Source organism: Tribolium madens, unplaced genomic scaffold, assembly GCF_015345945.1.
Source record: "Tribolium madens isolate multiple individuals breed KSU strain unplaced genomic scaffold, Tmad_KSU_1.1 Scaffold_3;HRSCAF=73;Tcas5.2_LG2, whole genome shotgun sequence".
Taxonomy (NCBI): domain Eukaryota; kingdom Metazoa; phylum Arthropoda; class Insecta; order Coleoptera; family Tenebrionidae; genus Tribolium; species Tribolium madens.
Window position 1 is genome coordinate 10,729,418 of NW_025401006.1, and position 26,638 is coordinate 10,756,055.

Below are 26,638 nucleotides of genomic sequence, written 5' to 3' on the forward strand. Positions count from 1 at the left end.
ACTTCGGCTCCGGTTAGATTTTGATGCATGCGCGAGGATTTACGCTCGTATTTAAATGAAATAACGCGGGAGAAATGTTTTGCGATAGATTTTGTGTTTTAGTGACGTGATTTTATCGAATTTGGATTATAAATTGGTAAGTGGGTTGTTAAACAATTGCTTTGTCGTAAATTAAGGGTAGTTTGTTTACTTATTCGATTTATTTGATTGTTTTGGGTGCTGTTGATAACGATTAACCTACAAATATTATGCCGGTGTCAAAGTAGTAGAGTAATAATTTATTTTAACGTGATTAGGAAAATATGATGTTTTCTTGTTCAAATTAGAGAGAAAAATGCAGAGCTGTTAATTATCTGTCCTGTCAATTATGGAATTTTAAATTAAATTAATAGTTTGAGGTGGGACATCCGAATGATCATAATTAATTTGATTTATTTGTTTTTCTTTTATTAACTTTTTAAGTATGTACCTAAAATAGATATTTTTTGATGTAAAATATCTGAAAACATACTTATTTTTTTAACATTTAACATGTCAATAAAGGCAGTGTTTCATTATTTTGTTAGAAATTTAGTTGCTAACCTTTATATTTAAAATTATATTTTTATTTGCTAGGATTCATTAATTTCAAATTTTATAAAATTCTATTATTCTCTATTCTAAAATTTTTGACGATACATACCAGGTGAATAAAAAGTATGGAACCAAACGTTTTTTGCTTAAAGTCTTTATTTATTGAAAAAACTAATTGATGAGTGATAAAGTACTATAAAAATGTGATGATTTAACAAGAATAAAATTTTTCGAAATTTCCTTTTGTTTGTGAGTTCTACAAAAAAAAATATTTTTTTAAATGGCAACCCGCTATAAAATCATTTTTCTCATAAAAGCTATACTCTAAAGATTACAACTATCTACTTTATATTCATTTTTTGAAAAACATTTTTTTACATAAATTGCAATTTTGACAAAAAAAAATCGCATAACTCAAAAACAAAACAAAATTTCGTTCTGAAAATACGACCACATTTTTTATATTACTTTAATTTATATTAATTATTATTTTCTGGAGACAAATGATTGAAAATAAAACCGCTTGGTTCCATACTTTATATTCACCCTGTACTTTGATGTAAGAAATATGTAGTAAGTAGTCTAAAATAATATATTTATCACTCCAGTTTTTCGCATTTTTAATGGTTTGTTATTAATAACAGCGACAGTAATTATGTAGTAGTGTGGTAGTAATTTTTAACCTCATTTATTAAAAAATATTATAAATAAGAACAAAATTAAATGCTTGTTGTTGCGTAATAAGTAGAAACTTAATTTAAAGTATAACACTTGCAAATAGGTATTTGTTTATGTTATCAATTGCAAGAAAATTGACTGCGTAATTAATTACTAAAGCAATTAACACTTATTCTAATTTAACTTTGATTCACTCTATTTTGAAAATCTTTGAGGTTTTAAAAGACATATTTTTTTCTACATGTACAATATGTAGGTACACTATTTTATTTTGTTGTATTTGTACTGTTTTTACAAACTACAAATAAATTAGTTATTTGTTGATAAGTTACTAAAAATTATAATTTATATTAACAAATAATAGTTATTTATTGTAAGAGTGTGTTAGGTAGCGTTTTATCCACGCAAGAAAGTTTAACCGCGATAACGTCAGTTCGGTACTTGATACATCTAAAGTGTGGAATAAAGTCTTTTTATAGAGTGATTGTGGATAAAGATTTTTATTTTTTTTCGAAATCTAATCAATAAGTCTACGATTCTCAACGAAGGCACTATACAAAAAAAAAAAAATGCTAATTAATAAACTTTTTTTTATATTTTTAATGACCGATGAGTTTCCAAATTAAAGTTTATTAAATGTTAAACTTAATATCAAGAGATATAAAAATGTAATAAGACATATTCTTTTCTACATGTACAATACGTAGGTACACCATTTTATTTTATTGTATTTGTACTGTTTTTACAAAATACAAAATACAAATAAATTAGTTATTTGTTGATAAGTTAGTAAAAATTATAATTTATATTAACAAATAAAGGTTTTTATTTTTTTTTTAAATCTAATCAATATGTCTACGATTCTCAACAAAGGCACTATACAAAAAAAAAACAAAATGCTAATTAATAAACTTTTTTTATATTTTTAATGACCCATGAGTTTCTAAATTAAAGTTTATTAAATGTTAAACTTAATATCAAGAGATATAAAAATGTAATATTTCTTTTTCTAAATACATATATAACGGGTGTTTTTTTTTTAAATTTGGCGTTAAAGCTATCTATGAAAGATCGATTGTGAACAAACCATCGTATTGTTATTAATCTGACGTCTGACACCTCGCCGAACGTATTAAAAATTGTGCTCCGTTCACAACACACTCATATCACCGCCAATTATGACGCCAAATTTAAAAACACCTGTTACTTATAAACGGACAACTTGAAAGTCATAAGTAGGTATAGCATAAATTATATTAACAAACATTAAGTTTATTTTGATTTATTTTTATTATCAATTTTATTAAAAAAAATATTATATTTTGAATAAAAAAAAAATATTTTATAAATGAGTTGGCAATATTTTAAAATCAAAACACTTTTTGCATTTTTACTGAACTAACTGAACTAAACTTAACTTGATAAAAATTTGACGTATGTTACAACTAAAATTAATTCTGTATTCATTATTTTCCCTTTGTTAGTTTTAATTAATGAAAAAAAAGTATTATATTAATTAAGCACGTAATTTTGTTGAAACAAGGGGAGTTATGGGCTGGAACACGGACTAACACAATAATGAATGAAGATTATTAAGCATAATTTAATTCGTAGTGAACACTGTAATTAGTTAATTAGTTTAATCCTTTAAATTATTTTCCAAAAAATAAACTCTATATCGTTTGCCAAATTACACGTAGATCTACAACCCTTTTCTATTCAATAAGTGACTATAACAAAGAATTGGCGCGCTATTTTCGATAAATGTTTATTTAGGACGTTTAGCTCCAGAACGGTATTATCCAAGAACTGTAACAATTGTATTTATAAAACAGGGTATCAAGATTAGCCACCCTTGTCGGATGAATTAATAACCGTAAAAATCGTTTGTAAATATTCATTAAACCCACATACCAACTTGCGGAAACTATTTCCTTTTCAACTTGCTTAATTAAAGGCATTCTTACAAACCCACATTGTGGCTAAATTGATAAAACCACAATTTCCCTCAAAAAAAAAAACTCAGAATAGATGAGGAGTGTATCGGCGATTAGTCGCACTAAGACACATCAGATTGATTTAGAGCTTGAAAATTTTACACCACTAACGTGGCTTGAAAAAGCTTGCCTTACAAGATGAATGTGTTTAGTAAGTTAAAGTTAAAATCGGCCCCTTCGCCACGGGACCGTGTCGACTTTTCCCATACCATTTTGTGACCAGGTTTGCTTTTTCCCGACCCTTCTAACGACAAAAGGGGCCCGTTTGAGAATGTTAGACGACAAGATCTAGTTTTGATTACGAAATGCGTCGTCATCTAATTTAAAAAAGGTCCGGCCCCTCTTATAATTTTAACGACATTAATAAGCGCATCCCGTTCTGCAAATGACAATAAAAATGCTTTTTCATTACGCCAGAATTGCCACTCAAAATTTATGTTTTTAGTGGAGATAGGGGCGAGCTGTGTTTTTTACAATGGTCAACACATTACGAAATTAATATAAAACTCCCCTGGGGAGTGGACAAGTCATATTACTATCGATTTCGTCATTATTTCAATTCGGATTTTTCCGCTACCAGTTCCCTCATCCATGGGACTAATTTTGTAAAGCTCCCACCCTTGCTGTTTCTATAGAAATCGTTACGATTCGTGAGAAAGTGATTGGTTTCAAAATATTCATACCTTTTTGTAAGTATTGTGTTATTTAAAATTAGATCACGTATTGTTAGCTTGCGAGGGTAAGAAGGTTAGGTCAGGTTAGCTTAGACGAGTCCTATCACCTGGTAGGTTGCTGAATAACCCTCTTTCTTACGGAAGTTGCAATAAGGCCTCTTTTTCTCTGAACTTGGCCAAGACTGGAGGCCGCTGCACTTATACAAAAAAAATATCGGAGAACAGTTGCAAAAACTGCACTCTTTTATATCTTCCTTGCTCTTGCGGAACTGTCAAGATTTCCGTTAAGAAGAGCAGTTGTTCAACTTCCTCATTATCCTGCCACAGGATAGGATCACTACAGAAAAGTGAAAATTATTCCGCTTTTGATTTTTATAAATCTGGTTGCTTATCTGAGTTGGTGCATTTAAATAAATTCTTTACGTGCACGAAATTTGAATGCACACTTTACTGTTTTTTAATTAATATTCCTGTTGGCATATGGCACTTAACGTTTTATGATATAATTTACATAGAAGTCTTAAATCGGCGAAATGCCCCGTTATGGTAGCTGCCCATGCCATATGGCACGAACCCCTTCGAATTTCTGATGTTGTGGATACATGTTAAATAGCTATTCCGCAAGAACGTTGATCAAAGCAAAAATTATTTTACCAAAATTAAAATACATTCAATTTATGTTCAATTTTAAATACAATAGTACGTTAAATAAATGGAAATGTCCCCATACACTTTGTCTTTTATTTTAGTATTAAGTGCTATAACAATAAAACACTGAAATAAATATTTATTAGACCGACCACCGAAACCATCGAAGGTAATTTCGATAGGGGTCTTGAGGTATGGTAATGTAAATTTTTGTAACATGTGGAAAACGTTAGAAACACGTGTCTTAAGCACCATGAAATTTGGCGGATGAATTAAAATTAGGAACTGTTGCTAAAATTTATTTTTGATAGATACCTAACGAACAAGAAGTTCGTTTTATAACACGGAAAACTCTTCTAGAAAACTCTATAAAAAGCACCAACATTTTCATTCAGTGATATTTATGAGGCTTTTCATTTCATTGGGTTGTCTTTTTCAACCGATAACTGCCATTATTATGGCCATAAAACCGACGGACTCAGCGTGAGGTCCTGATCAAGTCAGAAATATAGAATATAATAAAATCAATCTATAGCAGTTAATTTGATTCATAAGAAAAATTAAAACAAATTGTAAATGAAAGAAATGTGTGTTACAAATAAACAAACTCTAACATTTGTCTTTGTTGTTGTTGTAAACTTTACAAAGAAATAAAAAATAATAGGTAATAAAACCTCACAACTGTGGTTATAAATTTTAAAGTTTTGTTATTGAGGCCATTCATTTTAAGCACCTTGTTTTAATCTCTAGTCAATAAATCGAATGCGAAAGAACTTTTTGGATTTTGGATTAATGATCAATTTATTACGCCTTCGCCCACACTATAGTTTTATAAAAACATCTTCAAAATACAAAAGCGTACGACCTTTGACTTTATTAAAACGTGTTATTTTTTGAGTTTGTAAACAGTAAATACAATCCTTAAGTTTGCATCAGTTTAATGTTCTTTTTTAATTTATTGAAATTTTTTGGGCAATACATTTGAATTCACATGCAGATAGTCATAAAATAAATGTCGTACATGACTCAATATAATATTAAGGACTTTAAGACAGTGATTTAAAAAAAAACAATAAACCAAAAACATGTCTTTGGATGATACATAATGAAGAAAAAAATATTTGTTGAATTCAAAAAAAACAATACCAGATACAAAATAGCAATAGTATTATGAACAAAAACACGAGTAGCCCATTACACCAAACTTTTTTTTAGTTTTTATTCTCACCTGAGGATGACCACTTTGTGGTTGAAACACGTTGTGTTTTAAAAAAAGTTTGGTGTGACGGGCTACTCGTGTTTTTGTTCATCGTTTCCATACCAAGAAGATCCAAGAAGAAGTAATAGAAGTAATATAATTATTTCATGTTTACATTAAGACAATGATTTTACAACACTGTTATAAATGTTTGCAATCCACAATACACCAAACTGTAATATAATGAAATACTTTAGTGCCGCTTTTAGACTCTTTACTGACGGTTTCGGAAAAAATAATTATAATGCATAAAGACATAGCTGTAGCTTTAGTACATCCTGTTAACTTTTAGAATAATGAAAAATGCTTAAATTCTGAAAATTTAGGGTTTGAGGGTGTTATTAGATTGAGAACCAGATGTTTTGTAATCTACTTTCTAGCCACCTGCACCTGACTCAAATGGTATTCAAATACGTTTTAGTAGTTTTTATTCACATTTAACAAATTATATAATAGGGGTGAAATGTCCAAACGTCCCTCATTAAATCAATTCGATTCGAAAAAAGCGACCGGCTGGTAAAAAATTCATTCGTGCTGTTATTTCCTGATTATTTTAACAACACCGCCCTGCTACAAATGAATTTTTAAGCAAGACAGGTGATCCGAATCCCATTCAGCACCTGTTAGTAAATTATAGATGTTTTAAGAGATTAATTCGTGTCTAGTCAAATATTTAAAGACCCGGCTCACCTTCTGCCGTTTCAGACGCAAACCATGCTGAAGTGGACTGTAATGGCTCGGCGAGATGCCGAGAAATCCGACGCCTCGCGCCGTCCAACGGCGGATGCAACAACCAGCGAAACCACTACTCCGAAGAGTAACAAGCCGAAACGACGTCATTCCAGTGGCCATCGGCGGTCTGGAGGTCGGCGTTCGAGTCTAGGACTCGAAATGGATAAAGAGAATCAATTCACGTCCACTCCGATCAAGTCCTTTGAGGATCATCACCAATTTGACGCTCTAAGAGACGTCAGCAATCTAACACCAAACCGACGAGTCCTCTCTGCTAAAAAATGCAGACGGAGTGCGTCGCCGTCCTCCCATAGGAAACATAAGAAGAAAAAACTCTGTCTCAACCCTTCGCACAGGAAAGAGTTCGGCGAGGGCAAATCCGGGAAGAATTATTTCAGACCCTTTGAAACGGTCGATTCGCACATTGAGGGGGTGCTTGTTGATGGGGTATGCGAATGCAATAGTGGAGAATTGCGGATGAAAAGGCGCATCGAGGACACGTACGCACCCACTTTACCCACTTTCGCCATGGAATACTCACCCTGTTTCATGAGAGATGCACATTGTGTAGCAAAAGCAACCCCACTTGGGAAATATTTAGCACAAGATCAAGACACGCCCCATCCGAGTAAAAAACCGAAGATCGATCATGTCAGTGATTTTTTACACCAAATTAATTTCATAACGTCCCCGGAAGACGATAAATTGACGTGTTTTACGATGGAATCAAAGTCAACACTCAAATTACGCGAGGATTCCAAAGTCTCGCCTCTAGTCAAAAAATTAGTAGATCTAAGGTTCAGTCAATTAAGTTACGATAAGAACATTGTAGATACTTGTAAAAACAACTCCTCCCTAATTAACGACTTATCTCTCGACCAAATCGTCGACGCCATCCTCAACTCTTCCACTGAAAGCGAGCACACCAACAAAACCAACACTAACAAAGACAACGAATCAAATGAAACGCAAGAAGAAAATTTAATAAATATAGAAAATGAGAGACACGTCGCCAGTTCCTTTGATCGATGCTCTTCCGATTCGGGCTTTAAGAGTTCCACAACGGAATACTCACACCAGCTCGAAGGCAATTTTCAATGTAAGTGCAAGACTTCCACCCCAAACGCCGTACTTTGTGATAAGACCATTATCAACATCAATGAAACTTTTAACGAACGTTGCGTGGACGTGATAAACCCGAGAAAAAGGCCTTCGTCGACGCCGAACGACTCGGTTAATAACGCGAAACGAGTTTATTTGGACAAATCCGAGGAGGACAACGTTTATTTTACTCTAAAACGACAACGATGTATTCGCCGCAGAAGAACCGACGACGAAAAGAAAACGAGTGCTTCGAAACCCAAAACGGTGCAGAAATCAAGCAAAGTGGACGATCCTCTAATCGGGGATGAATCGTTTGAATCCAATATTTCGGGAAAAATTGCCGAAGATAACATAAGTACGCCGTTGAAAGTTGCGTCACTGAATGAAACTTTTACGCTATTAACGCCAGTGGACAACAGTCGGAGATTTCGAAGATGTTTGTTATTCGAATCGCCCACCTCTTTATCTGAAAGTGCTTCGACCACAAATAGCAGTCTTCGGGACGTGAGAGGAACAATGGATTTGAATATTCATGGCGAAAACGATGAATTATATGTTAACAGTGAGTAAAACAATAGTATCTAGAAATCAATTTGAATTTGGAACAGTTCCAATCCAATTCGTGTGTGTAGTAGGGGTAGTTGATTTGTCACTAAAATTTTTATCATTTTTTTTTACAGTAATTCGCTGCAAGGATTTGTACAGACCCAACGGGAAGCAAATAAACGCTTATGTGAAGGTAAGTTATCGAAAAATGTTTACCTCTGTTGGGTAAAAGTATCTTTTATTTACCCATGTCACGAGCTAGAGTGTTCCTCTGTTCATAATAGCAATATTTCAAATAGGGTGACAGCTGCTTTATTAGAAACGTTTTGATTGTGTTATTTGGCGCTAAATGAGATGTGGGAAGAGGGTTTTAGCCATATGCTGTTATTTATATTTTTAAAAATAATTGAGTTTTTAACGTCACACCTTAAATTTATATTTGGAAATCACGAAATATAACGAACTGATGATTTTAACATTGTCATTTAATAAAACAAAATTTGAAGCAAAATTCTCCAAGTTTGTAAACCAATTGCTGTTACATCCGTTACACATGTTCTATAAACGTTAGTCGTAATAGAAACTCTACTATGTTCTAATTCTTTATTTTTATGTAGTTTTGAAGTCAAATAGAGCAGATCAAATTTCCTCCAACAAATGTGATTTACTCGAAATTTTCACGTATCCAGAAGTAAATAAGCATTTTTAGAACATACAAAAAAGCGATACTCGATATTTTCACATAGCGTGTAGATGCTAGACATCAGCTGGTAGGATATGTTTCTCGGTGTAATTGCCGCTGACAGGACATCTGAAACTGAAAACATGCTTGACTGGATTCAGGTTTTCAGCCACGTTTACATCTTTATCCAATAAAATCTTATTTGGCAGAGAGAAGATATTTAGTGCCATCTAACATAATACGTTAATTTTTTCATTTAATCTTGAATTAGGAATTATTTAGTATAGCCATTTGCAATAAACGTACATTGGGGTAATAAAAATTGAAGATGTATGTTGCCATAAAATAATGTTTGCTTCCGAGGAGCTGAGAAAATGTTTATTTCATTTATATTCGGGATGGTTCGGAGGCCAGTAGGGCATATGAGAAACAGGGGTGGATCGATATCATTAGTTGCGTCACGGGTACTTCTTACGTCATCATGACGGTATTCCAAATCTAAAGCTTTATAGCATCTACTGATTACAATAAATCATGATCGTAGATTCGTGCTTAAAAATACATAGAATACAATTAAAAACGCGATTTTAAGGCAGGGCAAGACAGTAATGTCGTTAGTTAATAAGATTTTATGATTTAAGTCCCAGAAATTCCTCTATAGCGCTGTGTCCAATATCTGACCCGGACGTTATTACATGATTATCGCCCTTTTGGTCGGTAATTACTTTTCATTAAATCGTTAAGTGTTAGATCCGGACGTTTAAATGTTAAATTTGGTAGTTTGTATCACGCGATATTCGGATTGCATTTTTCATTGTTATAATTCCAAAGGAAATGTCCTTATCATTCGTGAGAACTAATTCTATTTCGACGTTTGCCCACAATAATCGATCGAGAATAAAATTATGTTCCTTGGCACAAAACTGTTGAATTTAATCCAAAGGAAATAAAACGAACTGCTATTATTTCAAGACTCTTGTCCAAATCAGAGTTATTGACAATGTTAAACAAAAATATTAATTTTGCGCCATTTAATCGATTTTGCGTTTCTTGCAGGTTGCTCTAAGTGATCGACTAGGAGATAATCGCAGGAAACGGCACGGAATATTACAACGTACTGCCGTTCAATCCGACTCCAGCAAACCCTTCTTCAACCATACTTTTAAATTTCCTCTTCAGAAGGAAAGTCTTCAAAAGCGATTACATATCGAAGTTTGGCATCGGGATCGGAGTTCAAGGTAAGATCGACCGCACAATGTTTAGAATATCTTGCTTTAGCTGATTGAAGTGGTATTTTGTCATGATCGTTCTCCATCACTTGTACTAAATTTCTGCGAAGAAATTTTTACGGAAATCGAGCTTGGGAAAGTTTATCATCCTTTTTTGCACTTTTCTCGCAATGACAACTTGTAAAGTATAACTGAAATTTTTCAAAGTTGAAAAAAGAAATGGCATTTCTAGGTGGTGATTACAGAAAATTACTACAAGGTTCACAATAATCATCAGTAAGACACAATAAGCCAGACGCACGTGCAGTGGCACTAGCATTATTTACCTTCAAAAAACTGTCAAAAATGACAGTTTATTTTGTAATTTTAATTAATCTAATTACGAAAGATGCTTCTTTAATGTTAGCCAGACTAAGGAGTTATAGTTATTTTGTAGATTTGTGATAACTCTAAAGACCCCTTTATCAGTGTATCACAATCATAATGTTACAACATAGAAAAAATATTGTGACATCACAAATTAATACACCTTTATATTAATCGTTTTTTAAAAGATCATAGAATTTTAAGTTTTGATGCAATAAATAATGTATTTGCCTTGCCACCTTAGTCCTTGATGCAAGTACACTTTATAAAAACGCAATACATATGACATGTTTTAAAAACTCGCATTTGCTGATGCAGTTGGAACAAATAATACCTATTTTTCAAAACTACACTACTCAAAACAATTAAAGGAACAAAAATATTTCCTACATTTTTTGGTGATTTTTGAAAGGCTGTATCTCATCGAAAAATAGTCGTATCTAGATTTTTTAAAAACCATTTTAAGGCTTTAAGTTTCTAGTTTTGACATTTTTTGTCAAAACATTTTTCTGTGCTACAGTTATCACGCAAGCGCAAGAAATAGCGCAAGAAAACAAATGTAAATTTTTTCGTTTTTGTTTTTGGTCCACGGACTTGGAGATTTTTTTTTAGTTAAATCAATGGATGTGCCAAATAGCCTGTTCATTCGGTTTTGATATGATTTTTTTTATATTCTCTTATGTCGTTTTGTCATTGAGCTATCTGACTTTTAATGAAAAAGGATCCTTTTGTCTTTGATCATCGATATCTCAGCAACCACTAACGGCACAGAGAATGTAAGAGTAGTTCCAAAAACTGAAATAAATGTACTACAATATCATTTAATGATTTTTTCAAAAACATTTTTTTTTACTCTAGAACATTGATTTGAAAAAAAGAGAAAAAAGTAACTTTCTGCGTTGTTTAGTTAATCTACCGCATATTCACAAATATTGATGTGGAGATTAATGTTTTAAGGTGTTTTTACAGCTTAATGTATCCTGCATAGCCCCGTAAACTTTTAAATCGATCCATCACACCGTATTCTCGGACCAATTCAAAGTTTTACAAAAGAATTAAAGGAACAATTGTACATATTACTTTAATACTTTAATACTTTTTACTATTGTTTCCGAATATCGTTTAATCTTTGTCAAAATGAGAAAAACATTTTTTCTCAGCTTTCTTTTACAATTTTGCGTTAGTTAAATTTGAAAAAAAAAAAATCGAAAAAAAAAACTGAAAAAAATCTTTTTTCAAAAAAAAACAGTATTGTTTCTTGAATGTTCTTACAAATTTTGAAAAAATTTTTTGATTTCTTTTTTCAAAAAAAAACAGTATTGTTTCTTGAATGTTCTTACAAATTTTGAAAAAAAAAAAAAAAAACAATTACTGTCAATCAACGCAGACGACGATTTTAATTAATCTAATTACGAAGGATGCTTTTTAATGTTAGCCAGACTAAGGAGCTATAGTTATTTTGTGGATTTGTGATAACACTAAAGACCTCTTTATCAGTCTATCACAATCATAATGTTACAACATACAAAATATTGTGACATCACAAATAATACACCTTTATATTAATCGTTTTTTAAAAGATCATAAAATTTTCGATTTATTTTAAATATGAATTAAGTTTTGATGCAATAAAGAAGGTATTTGCCTTGGCACTTAAGTCCTTGATGCAAGTACACTTTATAAAAAAACAATGCTTTGAAAACTTGCATATGCTGAAGCAGTTGTAACAAATAATATCTATTTTTCAAAACTACACTACTCAAAAAATTAAAATTAATCAGTATTGTTTCTTAAATTTTTTTACAAATTTAAAAAACATTTTTTGTTTTTTTTTTTCAAAAATCAAGCAGTATTGGATGTTCTTACAAATTAAAAAAGAAACACAACAATTTTTGTTTATTTTTCTTATTTATAGCAAATAACCAATGCAGATTAATTCAGGATTGTAAAAAGAGTCGAAAAAAAAATGTTTTTTTTCATTTTGATGAAGATTAAGCAGCAATATGTGAAATTGTTCCATTAATTCTTTTGCAAAACTTTGATCAATCGGTCCGAGAAAACGGTTTGATGAATCAATTTAAAAATTTGCAGGGCTATGGGGAGTACATTAAGATATAAAACCACCTAAAAACATTAATCTCCCCATCAATATTTGTGAATGCGCGGTAGATTTACTAAAACAATGCAGAAAGTTACTATTTTCTCTTAATTATTAAAAAATATACATATATACATATATTTACAAATATGTAAATCTGCAAAATCACAGATAAAATTCAGTCTGTTTGATAAATAACAGGAAATAATGCAGATTAGTTTCGCAGAGTTATTGCTTGACCTTTCTGTATTTCAATTTGCTGATGGTTTCAACGTTTAGCACTTAGACTGCCTTAAGCAGTTACCTGCGTTCATAAATATCGAACTTCAAATTGATAGCCTATTAGACGAACCATAAAAACCGCCTCTGTAAAAAGGGGTAGATTTTCGGCTTTAATTTTTTTTAAGCTACAGTCACTTGGCTGTATGTGTGTATTTTCCTACTGTGAAACAATATGTGAACATGAGAGCAGTCAAGTGTCTTAATGTTTACACTCCGCTGCTGCGTAATTGTGCGTAAATGGGCAATTGTTTGCAATTAGGCGTCACGTTTCCTGTTCGTCACGTTATCCTCTTCATCGACATGATATTCCCAAGTGTTATATCCGAAAAAATCGTACGTAAATCATCCTTCGCGCAAGCTTCTGTAGTCCCGCGACATGTAATAGCGCAGTACGCAAAATCGCGCTTGCTTTCGATCGATGCCCAGCTTTCCTCTTTCCGGGAAAGCACACAGAAACGCATGCAGCGTTCTTGTCGGCAACGCGACTAACTCCGGGGAAGACGGAATAGCGTGTGGGCGTGGAGGAAGTTTCATCGCGTGACGTTTCTTATAGCGGGACCTGGAGCTCGATCCTCACTCGATGACCTCCTGCTGCAGACGTTGGGGTTCGCAGTGCCAGTGAATTGTGATAATGCGTGACGTTTAGGTTTAGTGAATTGTGAGCATTTGCGGTTTGTGAACAAATTGGCGAAGCTATCCCGAGGGGAGCCAAATTTGCGCGACTCAACAGATTGCAATAGAAAATATAATCACAAGACGGTTTTATAACGCATTTAGATAAACTATTAATAAAAATTCGAGATAAATTAGGGGACCGCTGTTTTTCTAATATTTTCCATTTTCTCGGGAATTTCCTTTGCAGGAAATATCGCTTCGAGAAAAACATCAATCTTATTCCTTGACAAATTGATGACTCTCCCTAAACAATATCAAATGAGGCTCCAGTCTCTTATTATTTTTTAGGTTTCAATAGTGAAGCTTTTTATACAGTAACCAAGTGCCATGTACTGTACAATTTGTGACTAAATGTATTGTGATTGTTTGTGACTTTAATGAAATTATCTCAAATCGAAAAATGATTTTTTTCAATGCTAACATAAATGGTGTTAAAAATGATCATCAAGCTTCGAAGATTTTAGCCATCAGATTACGTCACTTCATCTAGATGGAAAAAGTAAGTTTTGTCACGCGATTTTTTGAATAATGTTTCACTGATTCGAATTGCATTGTAAATCCATTCAGGGTTGATTACAAGTACTGTAGCGTGGATAGTTTAATCAAACAATTCGTATAACTTGTCGGAAATTATTATTATGTGGTGAATTGATAACATGAAGTAGCCATTGAGCGTTAACGACCATCTGGAAACCCCAAATTGTTCCACCCGAATAGATCCAATCAAAACATCTGTATATGGTAGGGTTACTTACCGGGGCGTTTTATCAGTGGATTTGAGGGCTAGAGGCAATGCATTTGCCCGTATATTCTACATAATCGAGATTTCTATCGAAATAACACAAACACGTTCAGCTGGGGATTCTGAACGATAACAACATATATGCGGGTGGTCAACCAGTTTATTTGGGGGCCGGAGGGACTAACGTGTACTATGGTGTTATTGTTGCCCTAGAGGGTGCTTCAAATGGTGTCGATTGCCAATTATTATTCAGATGATCATTTCAAGCTCATTATTCTCTCTTGTAGTGGATTTATTTTGATATAGTTTTTTGTTTGTTACAGAACAAGCGAATTTTTGGGGTGTATGTCCTTTGATGTCAGGCATGTATATACGAAGGTAAGATTTTTATCTAATTTTTACATTACACGTTTTTTTTTTGGAACAGGTTTTGTTGTCATTTGTCCATATATTTCTCTATCACATTGAAAAATTTTGGAAAAATTATTCGTGGAAAATAAATTACCTGTCACAAATTGATGGCACACGTTCTTCCGTGAAATGATTCATATGAATGTGTGGAGTTGTCTTGCAGAGATGTTTGTTTCCAAAATTTGATAGAACAATCAAAAGTGGGATTAAGTTTAACTAAGTTTTAGACTCTAATTTCGAAAATTTTGTTACAATCCACATGAGCAGGAAACTTTTATGTTGACATTACGTTTCCAGTAATAATTATCCAGTCTTAAGCTTGTTTCAAATTTCACTAACTTAACTAACTTCGTTGTTTTTACAGGATTGCGATCGCTTATTTTCTTTTTTTTTTTAATGATAGATTTGAGTTTTCCCGTTGCAACAAATTAACAAACATAATGTAGAATTAAGTTTACATATTTATGCTGGAGTAAGGACAACAGTACTAACTGGAACACGAATAGTAACTGTTCTCGCATTATACCGCTGCTTATCAGGGAAAATCAAATGTATATATTCGACATATCGAAGCACTCGTTTTAAATTAAAAACTGGTATGTTGACACAACATGAAATGCAACTCTGCAGGGAATTTTAATGCGTCTTCCTGACTGGATTTCAATAAATTTGAAGCGTTTTTATTATGTTTAACTGTTATACGTAACATGTGTGTTGCATTTAGTTATTGGATTACTACAATAATTTATTGTAACAGTCCACATAAAAACATTTCTCTTTAATTAAACTGTTAATAAAATGGTTATACATTATTTACTCTAAATGCAACACATAATTACAGCCACTACAAATAATTTTATAGAATTCAATTATATGAATATATGAGTAGCATTTAATGATTCACAAAACTACTTATAAATATGTATTTTATGGTGCTTTGCATATTTTATTCAAAAATAACACATACTCGTCAAAAACTGTCAGGGTTTTGTGGTATTTTGTCACGAAGAGAAAAGTAAAAAGCAGTGCAAAGATTCATATACATTCATTTTTTACCTAAAAAATGTTATACAAAAAGGATTTACTCTAAGCCTTTTTTCAGGACTATAATGTGCTTCTTATGACCGCAAATACTAAAAAATAGTTAAATTTCATTCGTATGTCTTTGGAATGTTAAAAATTTATTTTTATTTATCTTATCCAGTATCAAAAAGGGGTGTACCATTGTCAAGTAATAAATCTATGTTAATATTATTTCCAAGTGTTTATATACCTACCGGGAGCTAATCTCAGGTATCGATAAATCCTTTAAGCGGCTTATTGGTTCCTTCTTTAGCCCAATAAAAACTTTCAAAGGTTGACGGAATAAAACCTGAAATAAGAAACCACCAAATAGAAAATGCAGGACTGTGTTAACCCTGAAACTTTATATTTACTCAATCAATAAAGAAATCTCTATTTTTGAAAAAGAATCATATTCAGACTCTTTCAAAGAATAAATTATAATTTTTATTGATTTTTTACAGAGAAATTAAAACACAAATGTTTACAATAATGATAAGCTCTTTCATCTACTTTTTTCCTTGATAATCGCAAAATAAAAGATGCATGGTCGTGGGGGTTGGCGACCTAGGCTGATCGATTCGTTTCATTAATTCCAGGATATCAGTGGTTCATATCGTTTGCTGCCTCAGTCGTCAGGACGCTGTCAGAACATTCCGATAACCGTCGAGCTGTTAGATCTAGAAGCAGAAGAAGACTGTCAACCCATAATGTGCGAGAGTCAGTCGAGTGTGGACGAGATCATGAGTCTTGATGGCCTCGACAACGATTTGAAAAAAGTCACCAACAAAGCCATCCTGAGCGAGCAGCAGAAGTATGCAGATGAGAACTTGTTCCTGCGCTATCTGGAGCTGGACCCTACGGAAGGGCCGGAAGCCATCCCCGCTGCGATGCAGAGAAAAGCCACGGGAAACAAAAACGGCCGGACGCCCTTTACGCAGACGAAGAAGTTGACGCGTGCTCCCAAATCCGGATTCGGATTCTCGGTCGTCTGGACGCATCCGCCGAGGATAGAAAGGGTCGAAAAGGGTCTGCCGGCCGATAAAGCGGGAATTTTACCGGGGGATTATATTATCTTTGTCGATAAACACAATGTCGTCATGATGCCAGAAATTGATATTTTGAATTTAATTAGGTAAGTTGATGTTGATGATTATCCACAGATTGCATTTTCTGTTCTAAAAATTTATATTAAAAGCGATTTTATTAATTAATAAAAAATTTTTGGTTCCAGGTCGTATGGAAGTCAATTAACTTTAGAAATATTTAGAAGAAACACGTCTAAAAACGGTTCTGTGCCAAGTGTCAGACGTTTAAATAGTACCGGAACTTGTAGCACGACGGGGCTTCCTGTAACCTCTAATTTAGTGCAAAGACGTCCCTCCACTGTTTGTTCAACGAATACAGCTTCAGTCGATTACAACAGGAAAAAATTGCATTTACCTCAAGTTACTTTTAGTGCCGAGGTTGGTAATGGCGTCATTGTATAGTCGTTATAGAATACAAATTTTCCTGCTTGGTATTGTTACGGCCAGTGTCTCTTCTATTTTATCGTTTACTTTGGTTATTTAATTAAGTTTACTTTTTATTAGGGTATTAAGTTTAATTAGTGTATCTTAAGTTATTTATTTTAATTTATTCAAATTTGTCTATTTGTTTTTTATTGATAGTTATATTGTAAGTCTTTGATTTATCATTTTTGTTGAAAATTTTGTTTACGTTATGCCTTATGAAATACATGTTTGTGTTTACTCGTTTTTTTTTTTACTTATTGTACACACTTCAATCATCAGATATTTATTTATAAAGAGCATTTTCTTAATTTGTTGGCTTTAACGATTTTTTTATATTTTCCACAATTATTTCAGTGTTTCGTTTATAAATGTGCATGTTGTATAAGAAAAGACGAATTCTAAAAATAAAAATACAATTTTATTAACTGAATATAGTCATGAAATGCAATAAAAGGTCAAATATAAAATTGGAAGGTACAACAGGTAAGTATCAAAAAAGACAAAGCATTCTTCTCATTTTGTTATACATCTCATTGAACTTTATACTGCATTATAAAACAGTAAATTAACAAATCGGTAACTTCCAACACAGAATAGAAACATTTGTTATCAATCTCAACCAAGGGTCCATTATTTAGTAGATACTCTAATAATGAGGGCAATATACATATACGTAGTATAATCATTTAATGTAGACTCTGTGGAAATTATTCCAACTTTACCTTTTAAAATAGTTAACAACAGCATAGCCACAGATTATCATAAAATGTAATACCTAAAGTAATAATAAGAGTTTACCCTACCGCTATCAACTGTGGTAAACTTTGTTTGAGCTTTGATGATTATAATAATAATATGAGACGGGTCAACTGAGGGAGAGTTTTATGATCTCTGACTTATTTCTTTTCAATTTTGTAAATGTAGATTTTGATTTATCCTATTTTTTAATTTATATACTACTTCCTATATTGTATTTTTCAATAAATGCTTACATTTTTTGCTTATTTTATGGTTTCTCGAATTTATTGATTATTTTATTTTAACTTTTCAATGTTGAATCATATTTCACACATTCAGTAAACTTATTAAAGTCAAAAGACTTTCTAGAAACCAGAATTAAATCTTTATTTTTTCATTACTTTTGTTACTGGTCTTTTGAATTTGCTATTTCCTTATTTTGTTGATCAAACATGGCAAAAAAATCGCCTTTTGTTGCATTATACTCGCATATAAATGTAAAATATTTATAGGTATCTAAGCGTACGTGTTAATTAATGAATTAACTTTAAAAAAGTACAAAACAATAAAAAATACCTGTAGGTATATGTTATGTTGTTATTGTGGAAACACAACAATAATCATTTATACTTAGTTTATTATTATTTTGGTTCCGTGTTTTTGTTTTCAATTCTTCTACATCTTTCTAAATTAGTAATTTTTTCTACAGAAAACCAGTAATAATCAAGAAGAAAACAGAACAAAAGCCATGTATCAACTAATACATAAAGAACAACAATATGCAACGGGGTTACAATTTGCAGTTACAAGATTCGTATCAGCATTGGCTGAACGCCGAGACTTAATTACACCTTCCGAACATAAAATTCTTTTTCAAAATTCTGAAGAGGTAAGTTGCAATTGCATTATTGCTTCTACAATTAAAACAAGTTTCTTTTCTTATTAAACAAAAATTTATCAAAAAATATCGTATTATTTCAGATTCTTAGATTAACAGAGGATATCCTTGACAATTTAGTTCAAGAAGAAGGTGTTCATAATTTAATTCGGACGTATCAGGCAAAATTGAATGAAATTACAACAGCTTATAGACGCTATTGCTCAGGAATTAAAAAAGCTGATTGTGTATTGGCAAATAAAACGAAAAATTCCAATTCAGAATTTGTTAGGTTTTTACACACTCCATCGATTCCTAGAAGACGACCAGATATTACTGCATTTATTCATAAGCCTCTAGAACATTACAGGGAAGTTTTGAAAGCTTTCACTGTAATACAAAGCTACACAAAGCCTAATCATGAAGACTATCCTGTGATAAATCAACTTGTGCATGACTTGCAGGTAATTTTTATCGATTGGTTACGAAAAAAAAATTCGAGTCAATTTTCTAATGGATTGATTTTGCTTCTGATGCAATGTCAATCTACATTTAATATACGTTTCATTGGCTTATGATTTTTCAGCATACTTATAAAGAAATGACAGTAGAGGCAGGACTCATGGAACCGATGGGAGAAGGTAGACCTCTTTTATCAGTACAAGATTTAGAAAATCGTTTAGTTTTTACAAAGTGTAAAGTAGGTGATATAAAATTAATCGGTACACAAATTAAAAATCAATTTTAGCCTTTCGTATTAAATAAACCCGGTCGCCAATGGATATTCGGAGGCGATTTAGGGCGAGTAGAAGGACGAAACATACGACAATACTGGACGCTTTTATTTAGTGATTTATTATTATTTGCCAAAGTTTCAAGGGATCGAGTTTTATTTATTATGGAAGACCCTTTGCCCCTAGCACACATAACTGACATGTTTTTCAACGTTAGGAAAAAAGGTCTACCATAATATGTTTGCCATTTTAGTATATTATCCTGACTCAGGGTTTTTAGATACTGAATTTAGGATAACAGTCTCACCTGGAGGAAAACATGCTACTAGCCCAACTGTACATTGTGGACCTGATTTAACAAGAACTCCGAAAAAAAATACGGGTAAAAGAACAATGCTTTTAAGGGCACCGACGACTGAGTTGAAAGCCGTTTGGCAAAATCTGCTCCAGAGACAAATGTAAGTCTGCTTGCTTTTAAATGGCACCGCTGTCTAGCTCACTCACCATTATGGTTGTCTACATATTTTAATGAAATTATAGCATAGGTACATACTGCGTATCCATAAAGTTTTCTTGTTAGAGTAGAGATCTTAACAGCATGTGGTAGCTAATTTAGAATTTTTAATATGTAAACAAGCAATCTGCTGAAAATTACATTTACGAAAACATGGTTACATCTTGCTTTAGGTAGTAAAATAGAAACAGTGGTCAAGTTCTATCGTATTCAAAAATGTTTTGTGTAGAACTCACACTACATGTCGAAATTATTGTAGAATTACACAGGGCGACAAAAAAATGTCACGTTGTGACAACTTGACAAATTTTATATCATTTTGTTCGTCTCAGTGAGACAAATCAAATGCATTAAAAAAAAATCAAAAAGTCCACACACTTTGAACTAAATAATTTTTTTCTAATTTGAATGAATTTAAAATACTTTAACTTTAAAAATCATTACTCAATAACTATTGGGCCTATTTTCTTCAAATGAGACCATTCTAAAGGGATGAACTTGCTTTTTAGAATGATATACAATTTGAAATGGAATATTTGCAAACTTTTCTTCGAACAGTGTTTGAAGTAGTTCGAAGTAAGTGGAAGTAATCTAAGAAAAACCCTATGAGTAAATTTTTTTCTTCATCACCATCGTGTAGAACATCTTTTTATTAGTAAGAATCCAAATTTTTAAAATAATATACCAAATAGTTTTTAAGATAAGATTTTTTGAAGTTAAGGTTTGCTGTTCAGGTATTGCGCCATATAAGAGAAATACATGTTAATCTTACTTAAAATTGCATTTTTATAAAAGTATTTGTTTTAAGACTCTTCTTTTGCTTAAAAATGGTCAATTGCACCTTCTTTGTTTTAATTAGAATAAACAAAAACTGTTTCTTTACTTAAAACAAACAAATAGTGTCTGCGTACTTATTAAAGCAAATAAAGAGTTTTTTTGTTCTATAAATGATCACTGATCATTGAGCAAAAAGGATCTAGAAGTTTAAAGCAGTAGCTTTAAATATAAGGACAAATCTTTTTCAAATTAAATCACTTTCCATTCAGATTCCAACTTGTTCACTTTATTCTAGCTTTCTGAACATTTTTTTGAAAATGTTCTCATCAAATGCTTTCTCATCACTTTCTACTGATGTTGAATGCAATAAGTCAGTTGCTTCGTGTGCAACTGTTATCACAACAACAACTACCTACAAGCTAACTGAAGCTAATCGTAGAATGTACCAACAAAATAAATCAGGTGACTTATTGCATTTAACATCACTCGAATGTGATGAGAAAGCATTTGCTCAGAACATTTTCAAAAAAAGTTCAGAAAGCTAGAACAAAATGAACATGTCGAAATCTGAATGGAAAGTGATTTGATTTGAAAAAGATTTGCCCTTATATTTAAAGCTCGTGCCTTAAACTCAATGATCAGTGGTCATTTTTACAACAAAAAACCTTGAACAATAACACGATTAGCCCGTCACACCAAAAACTCAGTTTTTATTCTCACCTGAGGATGACCACTTTGTGGTTGAAACGCGTTGTGCTATTAAAATAAAAGTTTGGTGTGACGGGCTAATCGTGTTATTGTTCATCGTTTCCATTCCAAGAAGATCCAAGAAGAAGAACAAAAAACCTCTTTACCTGCTTAAATTAGTACGCAGGTAGGTACTCTTTATGTGTTTTAAGTAAACAAACAGTGTTTGTTTATTCTAATTAGAACAAAGAAGGTGCAATTGACTATTTTTAAGCAAAAGAAGAGTCTGAAAACAAATACTTTTATAAAAATGCAATTTTAAGTAAGATTAACATGCATTTTTCCTATATGGCGCAATACCTGAATAGCAAATCTTAACTTCAAAAAATCTTATCTTAAAAACTACTTGGTATATTATTTTAAAAATTTGGATTCTTACTAATAAAAAGATGTTCTACACGATGGTGATGAAGAAAAAAAAATTACTCATAGGGTTTTTCTTAGATTACTTCCATTTACTTCGAACTACTTCAAACACTGTTCAAAGAAAAGTTTGCAAATATTCCATTTCAAATTGTATATCATTCTAAAGAGCAAGTTCATCCCTTTAGAATGGTCTCATTTGAAGAAAATAGGCCCAATAGTTATTTAGTAATGATTTTTTAAAGTTAAAGTATTTTAAATTTATTCAAATTAGAAAAAAAATATTTAGTTCAAAGTGTGTGGACTTTTTGAATTTTTTTTAATGCATTTGATTTGTCTCACTGAGACGAACAAAATGATATAAAATTTGTCAAGTTGTCACGACATGACTTTTTTTTGTCGCCCTGTGTTATAAATTGATTCTACTTTTTGAATAAATGTATTTAAGCAAAAGATTAAGTTGCGTGATTGCGTGTTGGTAATATACGTTATTTTGAAAACAACTAAATTTAACCTTTCACTACATTGTTCGACTATCTTAAATTGTATATAATTTATCTAAACAATAGGTATTTGACATAAAAGATTGGTCTTTTTTCGAGTACATTGATCTTAGCACCACAGTGGGTTGCAAAACCACAATTTTTTGTTAGTTTTAGTGAAATATATAGAAGCAGCAGCCTAGATGTGTCCTTTTTTTTTACAAAAGTCTTAGACTTTATGGATATTCTGTAGAACTGATAGTGTTGTTGTTGCGCACGCAGCTTCCACGTAAACGCGGGCATGGATGGCAGCTCATTTAGCAGCCCGTTAGAATCTCCTGACGCTCCAATAACCTCCTCTGTGGCCACCCTTCAGTCTGCAGAATCGCTCTCCTTGCGTCGGCAGGTGCGTCTGTGTAGCGGTCACTGCAGCGAACCAGTAGATAACTCCTGCCTACCTGCACAAAATCATTCCCCACGGCATCATCACCCCTCATTGCCAACACAAACATCGCTGACCAAAACCCCTGACACACCCTCGGCGAACATTTCCTCACAATCGTCCTCCGAGCAATCTCAGGCTTTCACCTCGCATTTCACTTCTGAAAGTAGTTTGTTGCCAAAGTACTATCTACCTGAAGATCCACAATCCCCTTCTGCTATCCTTACTCCTTCAACGGAGATCTCATCCGACGCTGATGCACAGAACTCGGAAGATATAGACTTTTTAAAATTTGACGAGGATCCGTGGGATATTGCAAATTTCGATTACGATCTGAGTAGTATGAATATCGATGGATTGTCGACCAAAAGTTGCCAATCTGATTAAAGTATAAATGCGATTTATACTTTATAGACAATCTGAACTTAAATGTGCCATCAGTGTTTTCCTTTGCTAAAGCACTTGTACCAAATTGACTGCCTCTTTCATATAAAGTATCTTTTATTAAATTATATATGTCTAAATTTAAAAAGAACGATTTACTTCTTTAGCGAATTAAATTTATAGTAGTTGGAGTTTAGATTGAGATTATCTATATTGTTACAGAATGTAATTTATACAATTATATATTTGCAAATAAAAGCTTTAGTTATTAAATTTGCTTTTTTATTTCCTTTTTGCCATTTGAGGTAGAAGTACAAATTAGAAGTTTTAGATTAACGCTGGACATTTTTCAGACTCCACAAAACATAAACGAAAATACAGAAATGCAAAAGCAAATAGACGCCCTTATAGAGCATAAGTGTAAACAATTGAGCAAAAATAATAGCGGAAAAGGTAATGCTATTCATTTAGAAAAATGGATGAAAAGTCATCTTGATACTGATATTGCTGATGAAGCAGAATTGGAACCTTTATCCGAAGAATGGACCGAAGAAATGCTTCGAAAACGATCAGAAGAACTCCAATTAATAGACGCCCAAGGAAACGTTACTTGTAACGACACCAAACGAATCGAAAGCAGATGCGAAGATAACAATTTATCTGACCACGACCAAAGTCCGTCCAAAAGTACAACAACAGAAAGTCAAGTAAGTTACTTTATTCTCTAACTCTTTGAACTTGAACAATAACTTTAGGTTACCGTGCGCTCAAGCCCTTTAGTGCCAGAAACTGTGCCAGTGTGCCGACAGTGCCATAAAAATTGCCTTCCATCTGTAAACAATAATGTTAAAAGTGCTCGATCCAATAATAACACCGAAAACTCTAAAGAAAAAAAAGACGAAAACGATAATAAAGATGATGATGATTGGAGACCCTTACTTTTGATGGGTTTAAGTGCAATCAACCCAGCGGCAAGTCTAGTAAAACTAGATCCGTTTTCTACACCAATTCCACAAATAAACGTCGCGCCACCAACACCAGAAAGTTCCACGAAAACCGGAAGTACTTCCGATCAAAAACAGAAAGATGGTTCTTGCAGTTGCCGCAATAGCAGACCTGAGGTACTACTGCACTTCCAATTTTAAAAATTCACTGACAACATTTTTCTTTTCAGTTAAATAATTTAGAACTATGCAACGAAGTTGATATATCACCAGACGATTCACCTCAAACTGAAGAGCATCCATATCACTCCTTGAGTAGTTCAAACTTAACGTTACGACGATACGGTACAGTTTCTAGTTTAGAGCGATTAGGAACAGAAGAACATGAAGATAACTGGGATGAACGTTACTCATCTGATGAAGATCACGAAAAACATGGAGGTATTGACAACGAAGCATTTTATCATTCATCAATCAAAAGTTGGACTGCTAAAGCTGGATCTTTTGTTGCTGAAAAAATGTCATTTTTTGAACGACTTGGAGAGGATTATAGAAACACTGGACGGTTTTTTGAAAAGTGTGTTGAAGATATAAATGGTTCCACATTTTTCCTATATTACTTCAATTTTTAGATATTTAAAAACAACAGAAACTACAGTCAATGGAGATGACGTTCAAGAAGATGAAACATCTGGTGCCACTTCAGGTGAAGAAATATGGGGGACACCCACTAGTGGTGGTGAAATGGACGACCCTTTGAGTTCTCCTAATTATGAAGGAAAACAATCGGTTGGGTCAATTTATATTTAAGTGATAACAAAATTAATTTAAATTTTGTTTAGCCTTATGATGGTTCCATATCGTCCGATAATGGAGACGACACAGAACTCATGATGGATGAGCTACTTATGACTCCTCCCATCACTGGTGCAATAATGAGAGGTCTCCTTCCTCGAAGGACATTAGAACCGTTAATAGAAGAAGACTTTTCAGAAAGTTGTTCTCCAACTTCATCAGGAACACCAACCGAACCTTCAGTATCTCCAGAACAGGTAAATATTAAAGCGAATTTGTGCTTTTGTCCTGGAAATGTTGTTTTTTAAAACAATATTTTATTACATTGTGGGCAGGGCAACGGAACTGGCGATGTTGCTGACAAATGTTCGACTGCTGTAGAAAACCGGATAGAGTCTCCAAATACAGAGATGGAGATGGGGTCGGCAGTTACGACGTCCGAAACGACTGTTGTTCCGAAAATTCATCGATCAGAAAGTTACCGGAAGATTATAGAAGCGGCAGAAGAAGACTACGACGACGCCCTCGGTTTTTTCGAGAGGTTCAAGCCAACAGTGAAGTTCATAAATATTGAAAGAGTGCCGCGAGCAAAAAGTGCAAAAATGTAAGTTAATGTAACCAAAGTGTAACTCAGTTAACTTCTGATTGCAGTTTTGAGTTTTTTAACATGCGTCGAGAACGCAGAATTCACCAAACGATTCCGGAAGGAAAACAGTTAATCAAAATTTTCAGTAAAGAAGGTACGATTTCAGACAATGTCCCTACGTCTTATTCGGAAAAACCGCTTTCCCCTAGACTACTAAAGGTAGGTTTTAGTTTGTATTTTACTGTTTATAATGTTATTTGTTTAGGATAAGCAAATGGATCGAAGATTTTGGAAACAGTTAAGCAGACGTCGTGGCAATAAAATGTCAAACCAGCCGGCCTGAAAATATTGCAATATTTATAGGTTTTCAAAATTTTCATCACAATTTCGTCATTTCAAGCTCAACTCACGTGATATTGGTGCTTTGAATACAAAATGTGCAAATTTCTCAATTTATTAATAATTTTGGCTTAAATAATTGGCACTAAATATTATAGTTGTTAACTAATGTAAATAGCTTTAAATCGTTATTCAATTTTTATAAACTATTTACTGAATAGTCAAAAACATCGTTTCTATTTAAAAAATTCTAGTCGTAGGAATCGATTTAAATGCAGGGGTGTAAAGTAGTTAAAGAATAAAAAATCCGTCACATAACATTTGTGATAACTACAATTTTGTATACTGTTGAAAATAAATTTTAAAAACTAAACCTTTATTTATTCTTAACACAAAGAAATAACACCTTTCAAAATTTGCTCGATTTCACCAATACTTATTTCAGTTTCAAAAGTGTGATCGCCCTTAATTCCCTTATTCTGCACTGGTATTTTGATTGTTATTTTGTCATTTTTAGTCTGACCGTTGGCTTTGGCCTGATTCCATATGTTCTTCCACAAGATATCTTTCTGATGTTGCTTTGCTTTAGTAACAATTTTCAAAAATTCTTGTTTACCTTCAATTTATTAAAAATATTTTTTTATT

At 32.7% G+C, this 26,638-nt stretch overlaps 2 protein-coding genes across 5 annotated transcripts in view; one reads left to right on the plus strand and one right to left on the minus strand.

Moving 5' to 3' along the window:
- On the plus strand, positions 1 to 26,360 carry LOC123007266. Of its 3 annotated transcripts, XM_044402461.1 has the most exons (22): positions 1 to 136; positions 6,534 to 8,226; positions 8,345 to 8,403; positions 9,949 to 10,130; positions 14,608 to 14,662; positions 16,357 to 16,892; positions 16,992 to 17,223; positions 18,719 to 18,898; positions 18,991 to 19,350; positions 19,473 to 19,586; positions 19,635 to 19,845; positions 19,901 to 20,078; positions 22,786 to 22,909; positions 23,683 to 23,782; positions 23,849 to 24,036; positions 24,085 to 24,450; positions 24,504 to 24,850; positions 24,906 to 25,062; positions 25,116 to 25,325; positions 25,404 to 25,672; positions 25,720 to 25,873; positions 25,920 to 26,360. In XM_044402461.1, the coding sequence occupies exons 2-22, from the start codon at positions 6,543 to 6,545 to the stop codon at positions 25,995 to 25,997; spliced, it is 5,784 nt and encodes a 1,927-aa protein (XP_044258396.1). In that variant the 5' UTR covers positions 1 to 136; positions 6,534 to 6,542; the 3' UTR covers positions 25,998 to 26,360. The 3 variants fall into 3 exon arrangements, with proteins under 3 accessions (XP_044258396.1, XP_044258395.1, XP_044258397.1); XM_044402460.1 differs by having other exon boundaries at positions 23,683 to 24,036; XM_044402462.1 differs by lacking the exons at positions 25,720 to 25,873; positions 25,920 to 26,360 and having other exon boundaries at positions 23,683 to 24,036; positions 25,400 to 25,559.
- Positions 26,353 to 26,638, minus strand: part of LOC123007267 — a 2,228-nt gene continuing 1,942 nt past the window's right edge. Inside the window, exon 2 of one of the 2 annotated variants that reach the window (XM_044402464.1) lies at positions 26,353 to 26,609. In XM_044402464.1, coding sequence (XP_044258399.1) covers positions 26,380 to 26,609 — 230 coding nt within the window. In that variant the 3' untranslated portion in view covers positions 26,353 to 26,379. Of the gene's footprint in view, positions 26,613 to 26,638 lie in introns of both variants that reach the window. The other variant, XM_044402463.1, reaches the window with a different exon arrangement.